The sequence below is a fragment of the Hermetia illucens genome, chromosome 2, assembly GCF_905115235.1.
Source record: "Hermetia illucens chromosome 2, iHerIll2.2.curated.20191125, whole genome shotgun sequence".
Classification (NCBI taxonomy): domain Eukaryota; kingdom Metazoa; phylum Arthropoda; class Insecta; order Diptera; family Stratiomyidae; genus Hermetia; species Hermetia illucens.
The window spans coordinates 23,945,628-23,963,726 of record NC_051850.1 but is presented as its reverse complement, the minus strand read 5'-3'; the positions used below and the strand labels follow the sequence as shown (position 1 = coordinate 23,963,726).

General features: G+C 43.2%; 1 protein-coding gene across 1 annotated transcript in view; it reads left to right on the top strand.

Annotated features, from left to right (window-relative positions):
- Nucleotides 1–3,296, top strand: part of LOC119649782 (myrosinase 1) — a 93,332-nt gene extending 90,036 nt beyond the window's left edge. Inside the window, exon 8 of the mRNA XM_038052087.1 lies at nucleotides 2,612–3,296. Coding sequence (XP_037908015.1) covers nucleotides 2,612–2,864 — 253 coding nt within the window. The 3' untranslated portion in view covers nucleotides 2,865–3,296. The remainder of the gene's footprint in view (nucleotides 1–2,611) is intronic.
- Nucleotides 3,297–18,099: the final 14,803 nt, after the last annotated feature.

Genomic DNA, 18,099 nt, shown 5'->3' with positions numbered 1-18,099 from the left:
CGTCCTCAAATTTCAATAAAATTGGCCTAGTGGTTGTAGTGGGTTAAGGGATTGGTCACCATACCATCTTTTTCACCACCAGCTCTGCAAAGATTTCGATTGGGCTCCTGGTATTTTTTACTTGGCTTTTCCACTTGTAATTAATGTTGTAGTAAGAGATGGTCAGAATGCTTGTCCGCGTCGACCTTTGTCAACCAAAAAAGGCAGAGCTATCCCCAAAACCTAAAAAGTGCGAAAGGTTGTCCGAGCAGTTCCGGTAGCACCAACTGTACTTAACATGCTTCTGCGCTAGCCAGGGGATTGTGAGGAGGAGAGTCCAGTTCCAGTGCCTCTTACGCATGCTACATTAAGATAGCATTAGAATTGGCTAGAATTGGAAACCAAAAAAATTATTGCTTGATTAGTGATTATTGAATTACGGCGCTCGGATCTTTTTTTTCACTGGTGTTTGTTCGTTTTCCACTTCTTGCTTTGCGTCCTTTTGTTAGTAGGTTCTCACAATATTCGTCAAGTAATCTTTCAGATTTCGATGTGACCTCTTTGCACTATGTATCAAACATGTGACATTCCGTACAAAAAAACGTGGGACTAAAGTATCCAAAAGGACCCCCCCCCCTTACATTCCAGAACCTGGTTAACACCAAGGCATGCAAACGTGCGTCAATGGGACATTTCTGCGAAGCTGTATTTATGTGCTGGTTGACCTGCAGATCAGCTTTCGTTACTTTATCAGATTTTTTGGGATAGCTCTGCTGTCATGGTTGCCCATAATCAACCGGATTGGTCATTCTGGCTATGTCTTACTTCAATGTTCGTTACACACTTTAAGGTCTACGCGTTGAAACTGAACATTTTTTATCATTTCCTCATGTTGTGATATTGTTGCACCAGGAGATGTGCAAAAATTGTAGCTATGGACGTCATTGATTTTTGCCATAACAGAACCCACCGTTGCGAATGCGAACATTTCCTTCATTGTTTTGTCTTTCACATACTTGTATTCCGCCCTTTCCAGTTGTATCTTTCATCTAAAGAGCGCTACCATATCCGTTTTGTCTACATTCGTCTCTCGAATGGTTTGTGAAAGCAAGTCCTGAGGCGCCTCGAATTGGCTGAGGTTATATCAATTTCATTCACCTGTGCGATTCAGCTCACTCTCATATGTCGAACTCCTGCCACAATTTGCCTGCCAGTGGTCCACAGCTACTTCCTCCTCCCATAATGTGAATCGCGGTTTTCCGATGCAATCCTTGAGGAAGTGGCCCTTTTCTCCGCCCTTTCTGCCCCCGCTGGGCCTATCATTATATTGGCTAATGTATGCTACTACAAAGTGATTAGAATGAAGCCATGCGAAGCATCGATGTAGAGATACCTGAATTTGTACATGGCGCAATCTATCCATCCACAAGCAAACTGATAATGGTAGTCTACGTACCCCCATATACCTTGCTTGTCCTCTTTATGGCACTTTCTCCTATATTGCTAGGATCGACTTGTTCTTTAAACGCATTACATATATTTTCCTGCCAACCTCGTCTAGATTGTTGGATTCGGTTGTTATCTCTTCCTTCCTGGCTTTAACATCAGTTTGCTCCCCTAGCACCTTTTCCACTTTGCCGCAGATATTATCCACTCACTTCACGCTCGATCTATTTAATTCTAGCATCGAACTCCTTTTCTGTGTTCATCTGATGTAACTCACACGATCACCCAAATCAGCTAATTCCGAAGCTGCTTTTGTTTTTCGAAGGCTATTGGTAGGAGGTATCTCCCTTCATGAAAGTAAATATTATTTTCAGGTGGATTTTCTTTCTGTCTTTTTTCCTCTTTTTAATATTCATCCTTATCCCTTGTTCGGGTTGTCCACTTTTAGGCACTGAAGACGCAATCGAGATATTATTGAATTTCGCTGGTATTTTTGCCGCCTCTGTTTTCTTCGGCGAAAAAGCTTTTTTTTTGGTAGTAACTCACTGGGATCCAAAAAACTTATTAGCACGTTTCCCGCTTCGTGCTCTATGCTTCATGCCTACCTTATTTTGAGGAGGACTCACCTTCCTACCTTTCCTGCGTGATTTTATCACTTGATGTTTGAGCTTTTCTCTCGTCAAGTGCTTCAATTAGGGCAACTAATCAAGGCTCGGATATTCCCCTCTCCTTAACAAATCGACACATTAATCCCCCCTCCCCCCCCCCCCCTTGAGAGGACACGCTGTTTCGGTTCTCTCCTTAGAAGTATTCCCTCTTGTTGCATAAGAAGCCAGGGGTCACTTTCTCAAATGCGTAGGTGTGCACCTGAATATTCATAGCGCATCCCCTGAGTATTCCCTTATTCGCACAAAGGGACTCGCCTGATTGGCAACTTCGCACGGAGGCAGGGTTAGTTTGAGGAGCTGTATGCTATCCTTTGGAAAATACTGTTAAACATGTCTACAATCATCTAGGATCTAGCTTATGTAAGAGCTGACTGCAGGCTCACCTCCATTGCGCGTAGACTCAGCTGGTTACCATATGACCATATTAGCTTACGTGACGTGATACGTGACTAAACCTTGATATAATTACAAACTCATTTTTAACACTTATTTAAACAAATATATCCTTCCAATTTCAGGGAGAAGTTTGGCCTGTATCATGTCGACTTCACTCACCCCAACAGAACGCGAACACCAAAAGCATCAGCAAAAGTTTTCGCTCGTATTGCCAAGACCAACCAAATCGATTGGAGCTACCGCCCGACAGTTGATCCTGAGGTTATCCTTAACCAAAGGAGATCGGTAATGCCTAAATCTTCAGCTGGACGACCTGCAGCATATTTCGGAGGAAGTCTAGGTTTATTAACAATATTTATGCGAGTCTTTCTGTGAATAGTTTTGCATTACAATAATGATGTTACCCAATTATGTGTTATCCTTTAGAATTATATTGTAATATTGTATTTATTATAGATATCTGTAGAAACAAATTTGAAATAGTATATGACTGCAGCTTTTGGACTTTTGTGATGCACAAGGTTTCCATGAACCTGCGCTAAAAGCAAAAGCAAAGTGCAATAAATATGCCTAAGGATTATTCTATAAAACATCACATATTCGAGTATATATGTAATTATATGCAATATAAAATGAAGACATGAAAATAGTACAATATATCTAAGAGTTTTTAATCGTTAAGCTAATTTGCTTTAAGGGAGGAGTTATGTACATATATACTTACGACATCCAAGTTTATTTGCCATTTATATGCAACTTTCAACTGTAAATAAAATATGATTTAGAAAATAGAATAATAATAACAAATACTTGTTTTCTAATCAATAGGACCTTTCCTGGCTCTACTTCCAATCATTAAACATTGATAAATATTTCCGCGGAAAATGAGCGAACTCAATGTCTAGCAGTTTGGGACGATGATAGAGGCGCAAACTCATATATATTGTTGGGGTCAAAAATCAGGAATAATAATAATAATAATCGTTGGCGCAACAAACCCCGTTGGATCAGGGCCTTGGAGTGTGTTGGAGGACTTAATTCAAGACCGTAGCGGTACACTACAGGATAAGAGTACCCCATAGGAGGCAATGTCAGGTCAGCATTGCGCTCACCCGAGATTATTACCCCGATTTGACTCAGATACTCATTCACACCTGAGTCGACTGGTATCCACTGCCACCAGTGAGGTTAGAACCGCAGCCTTCCGTACGACAGCCTTGTTCTCTAACCACTCAGCTATCCGGACACAAAAATCGGGAAAGTAGTGAAAAATCGAAAGAATCAGTTGAAACGACGATATCACCGTTAATGTTCAGAATTTAGGAAGGAGTTGCCCAGGTTTAAGGCAGAAGCAGAGCAACATATCTGAATTTGGTGAAATCCAAAACGTCGGGAGAAGAAAAAAATATCCTGGAAATAGGGACTAACGGTTTCGTCCAGGGCAGAAGTAACTTATCAGCCGCTGCCTCATCTCTGCCTTGAAAGAGTTGCTTCTGTCTTGGATGGAACCGTTAGTCCTTATTTTTCAATGCTTGCGTGCCATGCCCCAAACGAGGGATCCGTGGACCAAAAAACGTGAGAGTAATTTGCTCTCCATTTTGTCCGGTCCAATATCAGGTGGATGTGGACTTAGGATCCCTCACTATCCTAAAAAATTATTCTGGAAATGTTCAAAAACCGATACCTTCGTTATGGAACCTAAGCTTGATCGTCTAGATGGACAAGCAACTGCAAAATTGTAGATGGATTGTAGAATCAAAAAGCCAAGAAAGTTATTAAAAAATCTTTTAAAAAGCTTCGAACCCATGTGGTACAAGATTTGAAGAGAAGGAGCGAAATTCGTTAGGATTTGTTTGCGATGGTAGTCGGTGGGGAGCCCCTTAGCGTCCCTAAGCTGTCCTAATTATCGACCTATGTGATGGCGATACCTCAAACTAGAGGGATTAATTTTTCTAGTCCAGGCAGGTAAGAGCAATCGGTTTATGAAAATAGTTATAGAAAAAATATCCAATATTCAAACTTGGAGAAAACAAGTCGAGAAACCGGACCCTTCAAGTATGAAAGGTTGTGTGTATTTCTTATATAAAGACATCTGAGTGTGCATTTTAGTACATAGCGCGTAATGTATGCATATATTATGTGAGAGTATCCACTTTCGGGCGAAATTGATATTCATAGTTTTCAATATTCAAAGAAACGAAAACTTTGACCTATTATAAATTTGTTAGTTATAATAGTGAGTGAAATTTCCATCACACTTGGTAAGATCATGTACTATGTGATAGCCTATATCACTGCAATTTCGTGGTACTAGGATGAACTTAAGGGGGTTGTGCAACAATTACTAAAAATTATAGTAAAGTACTATTATCAACTTTACTTGAAAGGATATCGGCATGGAAGGTATTTCGGAGCCTAGGTACCATATGGTGGCATTCTCTTGATTTTTTACAAGATTTTTCGGTTGGGTAGTTTCTGAGAATAGACCCGTTAAAAAAATAATCACTTTCAACTCCCCGCACTCCCCACCTTTCCAGCGAATGTCAAAACTAAGGCCGGCTTCGGAAAATACTAATCGAGACGTTTCATTTGATATCCCACGTGACTACATTTGGTGAAAAAAAATGTACACTCCCCTTTTGCATGTATGGGGACCCCCCCCCCCCTTAAATTCAACGTAAAACTCACTGTATGCGTGAGCGTTCACAGTTCCCACCTTTCCACAAAATTTGGTGTCAATCGCTATAACCGTCTCCGAGAAAAATGCGTGCGACAGACCGACAGACAGTGAGACAGCGAGCCTTATCGCAATAATAAGAGCGGTGCCTGGACCGCATATGGGCGTGTGGAAATCAAGCCATTCAAGAAGTGACGGAGTTTCCAGAAAGTGTATTCGTTAAGTACAAAATAACTGCTATTTACATATATAGTTGCTACGTTCCACCAGCGCGACGATAGCAGAATTCGAAGGAATGCTAGGTATGCTAGTCTCGGATGCAGGAAGTTGAAACCCCAAAATCATAGCGGGTGATTTCAAAGCGTGGGCCGTGGATTGGGAAAGTTGCACTACGAACACCAAGGGTCGTATCCTGCCCGAGGCTTTTGCCGAGCTAGACTTGGTGCTAGCAAATACGGGAAATGTTTGCACTTTTCGTGGGACAGAGTCGGGCTCAATAGTCGATCAGGCATATGTGAGTACCACACACACCAGAACGAATATGAGCCATGCGGTGATGAGCGTTCCCGCGGAGTTGGAAACCAAGGCTGGTCCGTCAAAAAGTTTGAAGAGGATGCATTCATAGATATGCTATTGGGAGACCACAATCCCGGTGGTGCGGCAACAGAAAACTTAGTTCAAATGATGGGTTTCATAACGAGAGCAGGAGACGCTGCTATGTCGAGGCGGCGAGTCTTCGCAAAAAAGCGCTCAAACTATTATTGCAATGAAGGGATCACGAACTTGCGGGATGCATGTTTTCGAGCTAGAAGGATCTGCCAACGATATAGAGGTAGACCGGACTTCCACGAGAAACAGCAAGTATATGTGAACTTTCAAGGTAAGTTTAGGCAAGCGAGAATACTTCAAGGAACTTTACGCAGAGGCAGACCAAAGCCCCTGTGGAACAGCGTATCATACCGACCAATTTGCCTCATCGACATGGTAGGAAAAATGCTCGAAAGCGTGGCGGTCTTGATTACCAACCGTAGGAAGAGGAATCCGGTTAATATTTGTGTTGGTGGTCACAACATCTATTCGGAACCGGTTATCAAATACCTAGGGGTGATGATTGACGCTAAAATCAATTTTAAGGGCCACCTGGACTATCATCAACGGCGCAACAACCGGTATCCGGTCTAGGCCTGCCTTAATAAGGAACTCCAGACATTCCGGTTTTGCATCGAGGTCCACCAATTCGATATTCCTAGAAGCTGTCTGGCGTCTGTCCTGACCTATGCCATCGCTCCATCTCATGCAGGATCTGTCTCGTCTTCTTTATTTACCATAAATATTGCCCTTATAGACTTTCCGGGTGGGATCATCCTCATCCATGCGGATTAAGTGACCCACCCACCGTAACCTATTGAGCCGGATTTTATCCACAACCTGACGTTCATGGTATCGCTCATAGATTTCGTCGTTATGTAGGCTACGGAATGTAGGGGGCCAAAAATTCTTCAGAGAATTCTTCTCTCGAACGCGGCCAAGAGTTCACAATTCTTCTTGCTAAGAACCCAAGTCTCCGAGGAATACATGAGGACTGGCAAGTCACTCAAGTTAACTAGAAGCCACCGTCAATGCTGAATCGCAAGAAGCGATTGTCTTGTACAGTAAGAGCTTTGACCGTATGGTGAGACGTTTCGAGCGGAATAGTTTTTGTAAGCTGAATTAGGCTCTGTTGGCTGCAAACAACCGTGCGCGGATTTCATCGTCGTAGCTGTTATCGGTTGTGATTTTCGACCCTAGATAGGAGAAATTATCAACGGTCTCAAAGTTGTATTCTCCTATCCTTATTCTTCCCGTTTGACCAGTGCGGTTTGATGTTGTTGGTTGGTTGGTTCTTGGTGCTGACGTTGTCACCATATACTTTGTCTTGCCTTCATTGATATGCAGCCCAAGATCTCACATCGCCTGCTCGATCTGGATGAAGGCAGTTTGTACGTCTCGGGTGGTTCTTCCCATGATGTCGATATCGTCAGCATAGGCCAGTAGTTGGGTGAACTTAAAGAAGATCGTACCACTTGCATTTACCTCAGCATCACGGATCACTTTCTCGAGGCCCAGGTTAAAGAGGACGCATGATAGGGCATCCCCTTGCCGTAGACCGAGTGCTCTTTAGAGTGATCGTGCTGCTTTTATTTGGCCTCGCACATCGGTCAGGGTCAGCCTAGTTAGTCTTATCAGTTTCGTCGGGATACCGGATTCTCCCATGGCCGTGTACATTTTTACCCTGGCTATGCTATCATAGGCGGCTTTAAAGTCGATGAATAGATGGTGCAACTGGTGTCCATATTCCAACAGTTTTTCCATCGCTTGCCCCAGAGAGAAAATCTGATCTGTTGCTGATTTGCATGAAGTGAAACCTCTTTGATATGGGCCAATGATGTTCTGAGCGTATGGGGTTATCCGGCCTAGCAAAATAGCAGAGAATATTTTATCGATGGTACTCAACAACGTGATACCTCTATAATTTCTGCACTGCGTGATATTCCCCTTTTTATGTGTGAGACAGATAATGCCTCGTTGCCAAACGTCAGGCATTGATTCACGGTCCCATACTTTGAGTATAAGTTGATGAACCGCTTCGGCCGATTCGGCTGTAATTGAATTGCACGGACTGTTTCTTCTATGCTTGGTGGTGGGAGCATTTGTCCGTCGTCGTCAGTTGGCGGGACCTTCAACTCACCGATATTTTGGTTGTTGACCAGTTCATCAAAATAACGATCCCATCCCACCAACATGCCCATTCTGTCGGAAATCAGATTTCTTTCTTTGTCTCGGCAGAATGAGAGTCGTGGTGTATAAGGCTTCATCCTGCTGACTTGTTGGTAAAACTTGCGCGCCTGGTGCGGTTGCTCCCTGTACTTTTCTAGTTCACAGACTTGTTTGTTCTCCCAGGCTTCCTTTTTTTATCTGTGAAATGCTGCTGAAACTTGGCTGACTGAACGAAACATTCCTGATGAGGGTATCAGGCTACTCGAACATCGCAGGTAATGGGGAAGCTGATAGACTGGCTTGCCAAGGGTCTGGATTCAGAATGGTGGGGCCAGAATCAGCTTTTGACATCCGGTCATCTACGGTCTAGTCTACTCTGAAGGATGAAATTGCAAGGATTCACGTAGCTAAATGAAGAAATTTTAACTTATCCCAGAGCCCCTAGAACGGCTTTTTTGTTGCCTCCTTAAATAATATGGAACATAAGAAGACGAAGGTACTTTGGTAAGGTTTTCTTCAACGACGACTCAGCGCATTCTCCGCCTTCACCAAAAAGTCTGCGCGGTCTCTGCCTTTGGGAAATCTCACTTGTTTTTTGAAACTATGCTATCGAGTTCTGATGAATAGCAGTTCTATTTCTTGGCTTCATTGAACCAACACGACAAAGTAAGTGTGCCGAGTTAACGTAACAACTGGTTCTGAACATATCATTCTAATCTAAATTGATAATATTTGCGTGATTAATCAGTGAGTAATTTGTTCTAAATAATAAACAACAATTAATACACACATTTAAATGAGAAAGTCAAGTTACCAAACTCAACCAGTTCAGGCCACAAAAACATCCATTTGCACAATGCTGTTCATTTACATCAGAGACTAATTAATATGCTTATTTAACCATATATATGCATTGTATCTGACAATAATTAACTCATGTTTTAGATTCAATTAACACCTGGAGACCAATTGGCATCAACTGTAAGTATTATATCCGCTAGAGTGAGGTAAAACCTGTGAGTGAAACTGTGACCAGTTGGTGAAACTACGATTCAGATAGATCCATTTGGTTGCAACATATTCTTAGACATGGGAGTATTTACATCAGTAATTAATGCAACAATTAATTAGCAGATTCATTGATAAGCATGTATCTTTTTCACAAATGGTTGCTAATATTTGAGTTGACTATTTGAGGATATCAGTAAACTGACGATCGTGTTTAGCTTTTTCCAATTTGATCTGCATATTTAATTTGACAGAGAGATTTGTCTCCTGACTGGATGTCGGATAGAAGCCGCTCCAGTTGTGAATGAGTATCTTACTCAAGTCAGGGCAATAATTCTGGGCAAGCAAAGTGCTGATCACATTACCTCCTAGTGTACTTCTACGGTATCCAAATGAAGTGTTCTGGCACGCGTCTAGACCTAGATTTAAATTAGATTGTTGCGTGATCGATCAAGATTATTTTTTTTTTAAATAAATTGCCATTTACTTAGTAATCTCTTACTTTAGACTCTTTTGACTTGTAATCGGACTTGTAATCGAGGCCCCGATTTTCGACCTTATCGTTCAGAATCAGCGCTTTGCGTGTATTATGCCGACGGTCAAAGGGTAGTATAGGTCCCAGGGCGAAACATGGATTCGGACCCATGATGGAGCATAAAACCTGGGAAACGCCCTATATCCACCTCCACGTGGTGATCGCTAGTTCTTTCTTAACGAAAAACTGCAGACGGAGGAGGATGAAGCCGAGTCTCCTGCGCCCAAAAGCGGGGCAAATTGCACCAACTGGTCCTTCAGGTTCGGAGTTGGGTAGGGCTGACAACCCTACACGGAAAACCCAAGCTATGAAGCCACGTAAGGAGCCTGGGACAGGATGGAACTTAAAACGACAATCCCGGCAATGACAACGGAATAACGATTTGCGACGTGCGCTACTTGTACAGACTGAATGATGCTGAGCAGCTAGCCGATACCCTGTCCCAATATAAGGCTGAGGTTGCAAGAGATGCGATGGACAGGGACCGCAATTGAGCGGACCCTCGAAGCCTGTCCTAAGTATGATTTCAAAATCATACTTGGGGATTTCAACAGTCAAGTAGGGAAGGAGCCCGTATTCAGGCGATACGTCGGCTCCCATAGCTTACATAGGGATACTAATAATAACGGACTGCGGATTATTCAGTTAGCGGTATCGCACGAAATGGTTGTTGGAAGTATCTGGTTTGCGCGGAAAACGGTCCACAAACATACGTGGGCCTCTTTCGAGGGGACCACTTTCAAACAAATTAATCAAGTGCTGATTGAACGCCGCCACCTCTCAGTCTTGATGACTGCCAGAACATATAGGGGGACCAACATAGACTCGGATCACTATCTCATTGTCATGGTGCTCCGGGCTCGAATAACAACACCACCCAGAATCCCCTCTGACAATCAGGTGAAAGTGAATACTGAAGCCATCCACCTCACAGCCTTCCTTAACATCTGTAAGGGGGAAATGGCTGCCGCAATAACCGCAGCTGACAGATGTCCTGGAGATGAAGCATCCACAAATGATCTTCACCACTACCTGAAGAACGTTATCATTGATACGACCACCTACTTGGCATCAGCCGCATGAAAAGTCAGAACGGCTGGTTTGACGATGAATATAAGCTAACAATGAAGCGGAAGAATTCTGCATGCCGAGTAATGTTGCATTCTCAAAGAACGCGGGCACGCACAAAGACCTACCAAGAACTCCGGCGAGAGGAGAAGCGACTTCACAGACGGAAAAGGAAGCCTGGGAGAACCAGCAGGTCTGCGAACTGGAAAAGTACAGGGAGTAACCGCACCAGGCGCGGGAGTTTTACCAACAAGTCAGCAGGATGAAGCCTTATACACCTCGATGCTCATCCTGCCGAGATAAGGAGGGAAATCTGATTTCCGACGGAATGGGCATATTGGAGCGATGGGTTGAGTATTTTGATGAACTACTCAATAACTAAAATATCGGCGAGTTAGAGGTCCCGCCAACTGACAACAATACTGCCACGACCAAGCATAGAAGAAACAGTCCGTGCAATACACAGGCTTAAAAACCATAATTCGCCAGGAGCCGATGAAATTACAGCCGAGTCAGTTAAATATGGAGGCGGTCAACTACCCCAAGCGGTTCATCGAATGATACTCAAGGTGTGGGACAGCGAATCAATGCCTGACGACTGGGGGATATCACGCAGTGCAGAACTATAAAGGTATCACATTGCTAAATACCATCTATAAGATATTCCCGATAGCCCCATACGCCCAGAACATCATTGACCCTTACCAAAGAGGCTTTACTCTAGGCAAATCAGCAACAGATCAAATTTTCTCTCTACGACAAAAGACAGACAAAAGCAGCAGGATCCCTCTCGAAACCATTCGATACCAACAACGGCCTAAGACAAGGGAATGCTCTATCAGGCGTCCTCTTTCACCTGGCCCTAGAGAAAGTGATATACGATGCAGACGTAAATGCTACATCATGGGACGAACGACCCGAAACGTGCAAACTGCCTTCATCCAGGCGGCGCAAAATCTTGGGCTACAAATCAATGGAACCACGGTGGTTAGCAGCCAACAGAGTATATTTCAGCTTACAAAAACTGTTCCCCTCGAAGCGGCTCATCATAGGGTCATGACAATGATCTTGCCAGTCCTCAGGTATTCCTCGGAGACTTGGGTTCTTAGCAAGAAAAATTGCTAACTCTTGACCACGCTCGAGAGAAGAATCCTCCAAAGAATTTTTGATCCCCTACATGAGGATGGACGATTCCGTAGCCTACATAACGACGAAATCTATGAACGATACTACGACTGTTAAGCTGTGGATAAAATCCGGTTCAATAGGTTACGGCGGGCAGGTCACTTAACCTGTATGGATGAGGATGATCCAACCCGAAAAGTATATAAGTGCAATATCTATGTTAGAAAACCAAACCCTGCCTGAGATGGAATGATGGCGTAGGTCAGGACGCCAGACAGCTTTTAGGAATAATAATAGTGTCATTCCGCCAAATGTATGCCTCTTTATCATATCCTGGGTATATTTTCTCTGCCTCAGCCCCTCTTCTTTCTTCGACGATTATCAGAAGTGCTAATTTTTTTGTTCTCCTCACTTCCTTTCATTCTCTATGGCAACTTTAATCTTCCTATACTCTCCTGGACTACTACTTCCGCCCTTCCTTCCTTTCCTAAAAACTACCCTAAGGTCTAAACGCGGCCCTGGCGACAGTCAACTGGGTTCCCCTCCTCTGATCTGATCTTTTTCCCTATTCCGTCTCCTCCTCTCCTAATTCCCTGCGCTCCTATCTTGTCTGGTTCACCACCGAAGTCCACAAAACACTTCGTCAAAAACATACTGCGAAGAAGAGGTTCTTCTCCTCTAGAGCCTATGCTGACTTTGTTTTTTCAAAACACTGCGTTCCTCGGTCAAATCCTTAATACTTAAGTCCAGAAAGAAATATCTAGCCAGTGTTGAAGACTCATTGAAGAGCGGAAAGCTCAAATTTTTCTGGCCCCGCTTTCGCAATTCCAGCAGTCCTGCCCAGCCATCCCTTCCGCCCATTACATTCTCTGGTTCATGAATTAACCACTTCAACTATCTTGTGATTTACTCTGCCGCTACTTTACCTCAGTCTCTGTTCCCTCTCCTCCCCCCTCTTCTCTCTCGCTAGTTGATGTACTATACCCTGCCTCGACCACTATTCCTCCTTGCCTCTTTCCTTGTCCAGTACCTCATTGGCAAACTTGATGCCAATGTCGGCCCTGGCTACGATGGTGTTCCAAACCTCCTTTTGCTTAAAACTGGTCAGCCCATTTCCCTTTCCTTATCCATTATTTTCAACCAAAATTTCGAAGAGAATCATATTCCTGGCCTGTGGAAAGAGGCTCTCATCATCCCCATTCACAAAAGTGGTAATCGTACTTTTGCTAAGAATTACTGTACTATCCCCCAAAATTATTTGATTCACATAAGTACAACTCAACAGCAGGCCTCTCTGATTCGGGGAAGTTAAACACAATCATACATATATGGTCCATCAGGCAACTGTGACATTAAGAGGTAGATAACTAAGGGCACCAATCAACTCTAAGAGCGCTTCAATTTAGTAAGTTGATTTGACGCAATCACGCTTGTAATATTAAAGTTCTGTCCTAAGAACATAAGAGCAAACTGACCGGAGGTCACTATAGAGTGCTAACACATAAAAAGAATCACGAACAAGGAGGATGTTTGCGGGGCCTTGGACATATTCCACATGTCAATCGAATTAAAGATGCATTGGTTGAAATGATGGATGATTGCCTCTGGAAGAAGGTTCTCTGTTACGGGACGGAGGGGATAACACAAGACTACGGTCCGCGGGTAGCTTAGCTGTGGTTATGATAGCAAAACACCCAGGAGGTCTACATGTCAAAAACCGTAAAGGCGATGAAATCCTGGCTGGAAAGGATAGGACTGACCCTAGTTGTTGAGAAAACGGAAGCTGTCTTGATTGCGAACTGCAGAAAGAAGAACACTCTAAAAGTGGAAATTGGCGGATATACGGTCTTCTCTAAGCGGCCATCAATTAGAAGGGGATGATGATTGCCACAAAAGTAAGATTTTGGGGGCAGGAATCACTGTCAGAACTCGTTCATAGTTGAAATGGTAGGAATCGTTCGACTATACGTGCCGCGGAAGCATTTGCAGATTCTCGGAGATGGAAGCAGGTGAGTTCGGTAGACCTTACAATGGCTCTGAGTGGCGGGTATAATCCCAATTGATATACAAAACGTATGGATTCGTAGCCAAAATAGAGAAACGCAGGGATCTTCAAAGGGTTGATAGACGAATAATCGTAGTCCTAATTTTAGGGTACGGCTTGGCCAACCACTATATTAACTACCTTTTTACAAGACACGGTTGTTGCTATAAAAAGCAGTCACGCTGCTTTAGATTCGATGATTCACTTAATTGAATAGCATATCAGAAGATCTCGAGCATGTGATGTTTCACTATCGAGAGCCCCAAATGAAGTAAGAAACATAAACGTTGAGAGATTGATGCAAGATGCATTTGCATCCGCAATTATACAAATACAAAACGAACTACCGAAATAGGCTGGAATGAATAGAGCTGGCTCTCAAAACACGAGGATATAAAGGCAAATCCGCCAAACAAAGCAATACTTCAATGATATTCTCAGGGGCAGTTAGCTCTGGGAAAACCCGGGGGAAATTTTTAGCGGGTGCCAATCCTCTAGCTCTAGCTTCGACATTCACACGCTTTGTAGAGAAAAAAAACGAATTTTGTGATATTGATGCTGCAAGACAGTAGGGCCCGTACTCCTCTGTCTGATCCAATCTTCATTGTGAGCTTGAAAGTCTTATCAGGTACGCCTTGGTATAAGACGTTTGTAGATCTATGTAGATGATCACAAATCCCACCTTGCTAAGGGAGTAACTCCTGAATAATTCAAAAAAGCTAGGAACATGAATTCCGTAGATTTAGCTTCATAAGCCACCCTTACCACCTATCCACCTCAATGTAGTTGGATTCTTCTTCTCTGATTAATCCTACCTACTTTCCTATGGGTCGCATGTTCAGCCCAAATTCAAGTCGCACTAAAGCTAAATATTTCAATAGTACTTCAGATGTTGCGCCTTCTATTGGAAAACCATATATATCTTCTCGGTATGGGGGGATCGTAGACGATGCATTTGGTTATGTGAAAATTCACTCCATGAAACTACCTGGTAGTATGGGCTGACGTAACGCCACCCCTCAAAAAGTCCATTGCCCGTAGCAAATCAATAAAGCATTTTGATAGGGTTTCAATTTTTAGATAGATAAATCTAGAGGCTGTAAGCATTATAGGTACCAATGCAACTTCAATGAATGTCAAATAGTTCAGATGTAAGAACCGCACTTGTTCCTTTGAATACTATTTATATTTATCTACCAGAATCATCTTCGACTTTGAAAATGCTCCATCTCTTCCACAGATATTGCCCTTATAGACTTTCCGGGCAGGATCATCCTCATCCGCACGGATTAAGTGACCCGCCCACGGCAACCTGTTGAGCCGGACCATCCACACTAATGTAGGGGGCCAAAAATTCCTCGGAGGATTCTCTCGAACGCGGCCAAGAGTTCGCAGTTTTTTTTGCTAAGAATCCAGGTCTCCAAGAAATACATAAGGACTGGCAAGATCATTGTCTTGTGTAGTAAGAACTTTGACCGTATTGTGAGACGTTTCGAGCGAAATAGTTTTTGTAAGCTGAAATAGGCTCTGTTGGCTGCCAGCAACCGTGCGCGGATTTCATCATCATAGCTGTAATCGTTTGTGATTTTCGACCCTAGATAATAGAAATTATTAGCGGTCTCAAAGTTGTAGTCTCCTATCTTTATTCTTTCCGTTTGACCAGTGCGGTTTGATGTTGTTGGTTGGTTGGTTTTTGGTGCTGACGTTACCACCATATATTTCGTCTTGCCTTCATTAACGTGCAACCTAAGATCCTGTACCGCCTGTTCGATCTGCATGAAGGCAATTTGGACGTCTCCGGTCGTTTTTCCCATGATGTCGATATCGTCAGCATAGGCCAGTAGTTGGGTGGACTTAAAGAGCATCGTACCTCTTGCATTTTCCTCGGCATCACGGATCATTTTCTCCAGGACCAGGTTAAAGAGGGCGCATGATAGGGCATCCCCTTGTCGTAGACCGTTGTTGATGTCGATTCTGCTTGAGAGTGATCCTGCTGCTTTTATCTGGCCTCGCACATTGATCAGGGTCAGCCTAGTCAGTCTTATTAATTTCGTCGGGATGCCGAATCCTCTCATGGCCGTGTACAGTTTTATTCTACCATAGGCGGTTTTAAAGCCGATGAATTGATGGTGCAACTGTTGTCCATATTCCAACAGCTTTTCCATCGCTTGCCGCAGAGAAAAAATCTGATCTGTTGCTGATTTGCCTGGAGTGAAGCCTCTTGGGTATGGGCCAATGATGTTCTGGGTGTATGGGGCGCATACAAGCTGTCGATATCATCAGCGTTTAATCAAATAATTTCAGTTTAATTGCATTTTAGAAAAGCAAACACCATGATGTTATTCACAAACTGATTAATAGATAGTCCAAACATCAATTCACATTCCACAAGTTTAAATTCTAGCTAGTATATATTTAGGAGTTCAGGCCCAGTGGCGTCCTAAAAAATAATATCAAGTTTAAATTTCGATTTTTTCGATAAAACATGCAAAGCTGATTCAAAAAATTGTTTGTTTTAGACATACAAAAACATTTTGCACGAAGCTTTTAGATTTTTTCAGATACTTCCATATTGTTTTGTTTTAGCTGTTTATTTTTCATTTCATCTTCAAATCGGCTGATTCCCAATATTAACGATTATTGACCCCATATTAATGTTCAACCGATAATTGACCAATTTGTTTCCTTTACTTTCCTTCCAGCGACTGAGGCTCGTTTCATATTGGTTAGCCCCAAACTGGATAGTGGCAAAAAGAGGGATCAGTGAAGGTTAAGGATGGAAACTGCATCCCTATTGGTTATGGTATTTATTCAATAAGTTCTAGATCAATTCATTCCGAAACTAGTCGTTAAGGGTAGAAACGGTACTATAAGCAAGTCACCCCCAGAGGTTCTCTGCAATTCTCAATGAGTGGCGCACCATTTGGGAATAGCATCCCCGAAGTGCCCGAGCAGTTCTAACACTTTAGTTGATATTATAAGTCCGTCCTAGTTCTGCGTTGTGAACGTCTCTCAGTGAAAAGTGAACCACTATGACAAATGCACGTCTGAATACATTGGGAAATAACGGAGCTGTCGACGGTTCTCTACTAATGTCAATGGGGTGATGTCAGCCTAGCTCTGCCGGAACGGAACCTTAGAAGGATAGTGTACATTAAACCGATAACAAAAGATTGCGTCGCTCCGAGCGGACACTGACCCGATCGTCACTTTCTTGAATAGTGAGGCATAGATCAGGCCTCAAAGAACTTGGGTAGGCGCTTTGTTCCTGAAGGTACTTTCACTCTTGACTATTACGACCTCTTTCCTTCCACATGATGCGCCAGTATAAATTCCATGGTGAATGAATAAACCGAGATTGAGAGGATAGTAAAGAAGGAATACGAAGTGATTATGCTTGGTATGAAAGTGCATCGCTCGTAGAATCGTCTAGCCAAGGAGGAATCATTGGCTGAAACAGACGGTTAGACTTCAGGGTGCGCACTATCAAAATCAAAGTCATGTGATAGTCTGTGCCGAGAAGGCAAATCCGGCACTGTTCCGAAAACCCAGAAGCGTTCGAGAGCTAAGCCAAGCTTATTTAGAAATGCGCGACAATTCTGAAGCGCATGCCATCTACAACCTTCCGCTAGAAAAGCGCCGACGAGGCATGGCAAATGAAAGAGCTACTGGACCACATTTCATTCTACAGGGGAACGTGGACAACAATGGAAAATGCACGACAAGAGTTCTAATCTTCATTGAGAGCATCGAAAACGCCAAACAAAGAACAGCCTCAAAACCTAAAGTTAAGGCGGATGCAAATGGTAGAGCTTTGCCCATTAAACCGACGGAAGGCAACACCTTTGCGAAAGTCCTCAGGGAGATCCCCTATAAGATCAAACTCAAAGAGAATGAAGCCTTTTATGTATTGGTGGAAGGCGCACATTACCGGCCTGCCGGAGGATTACCATAAGATTTTGTTACAACTTTCAAATAACCGGTACGAGTCCAGTTCTGCAATGTCTGAGTATATATCAGCTAAAAGGAGACGCCACATGGCGATAAACAAAAGCAAAGCTTGCTTTTGGCACTAACTAGTCAACGAGGTCCGTGGGGAGTTGACTCTACGCAGACCCTGTTCACTTAATGCTGAACAAATGTTGTACATTGTACCAGAATTATTCCTTAAACATCTCGTAGGGGTTAAAGCCAACAACGTGGAAGGCCCATGACCATGTTCTCTCTATGAAAAATAGGAAGGAGCCAGGCTTGCCTTAAGGAGGGCATTTTGGCTTCTCGCTAGAAAGTGGCGAGGCTTGCGTTAATCAGAAAAGGGGAAGAGACTCTAAGCTGCCATTTGTATTCTTCACATAGCCAGGAAAGTGCTCAAAAAGATCATCAGGAATAGAGTCTC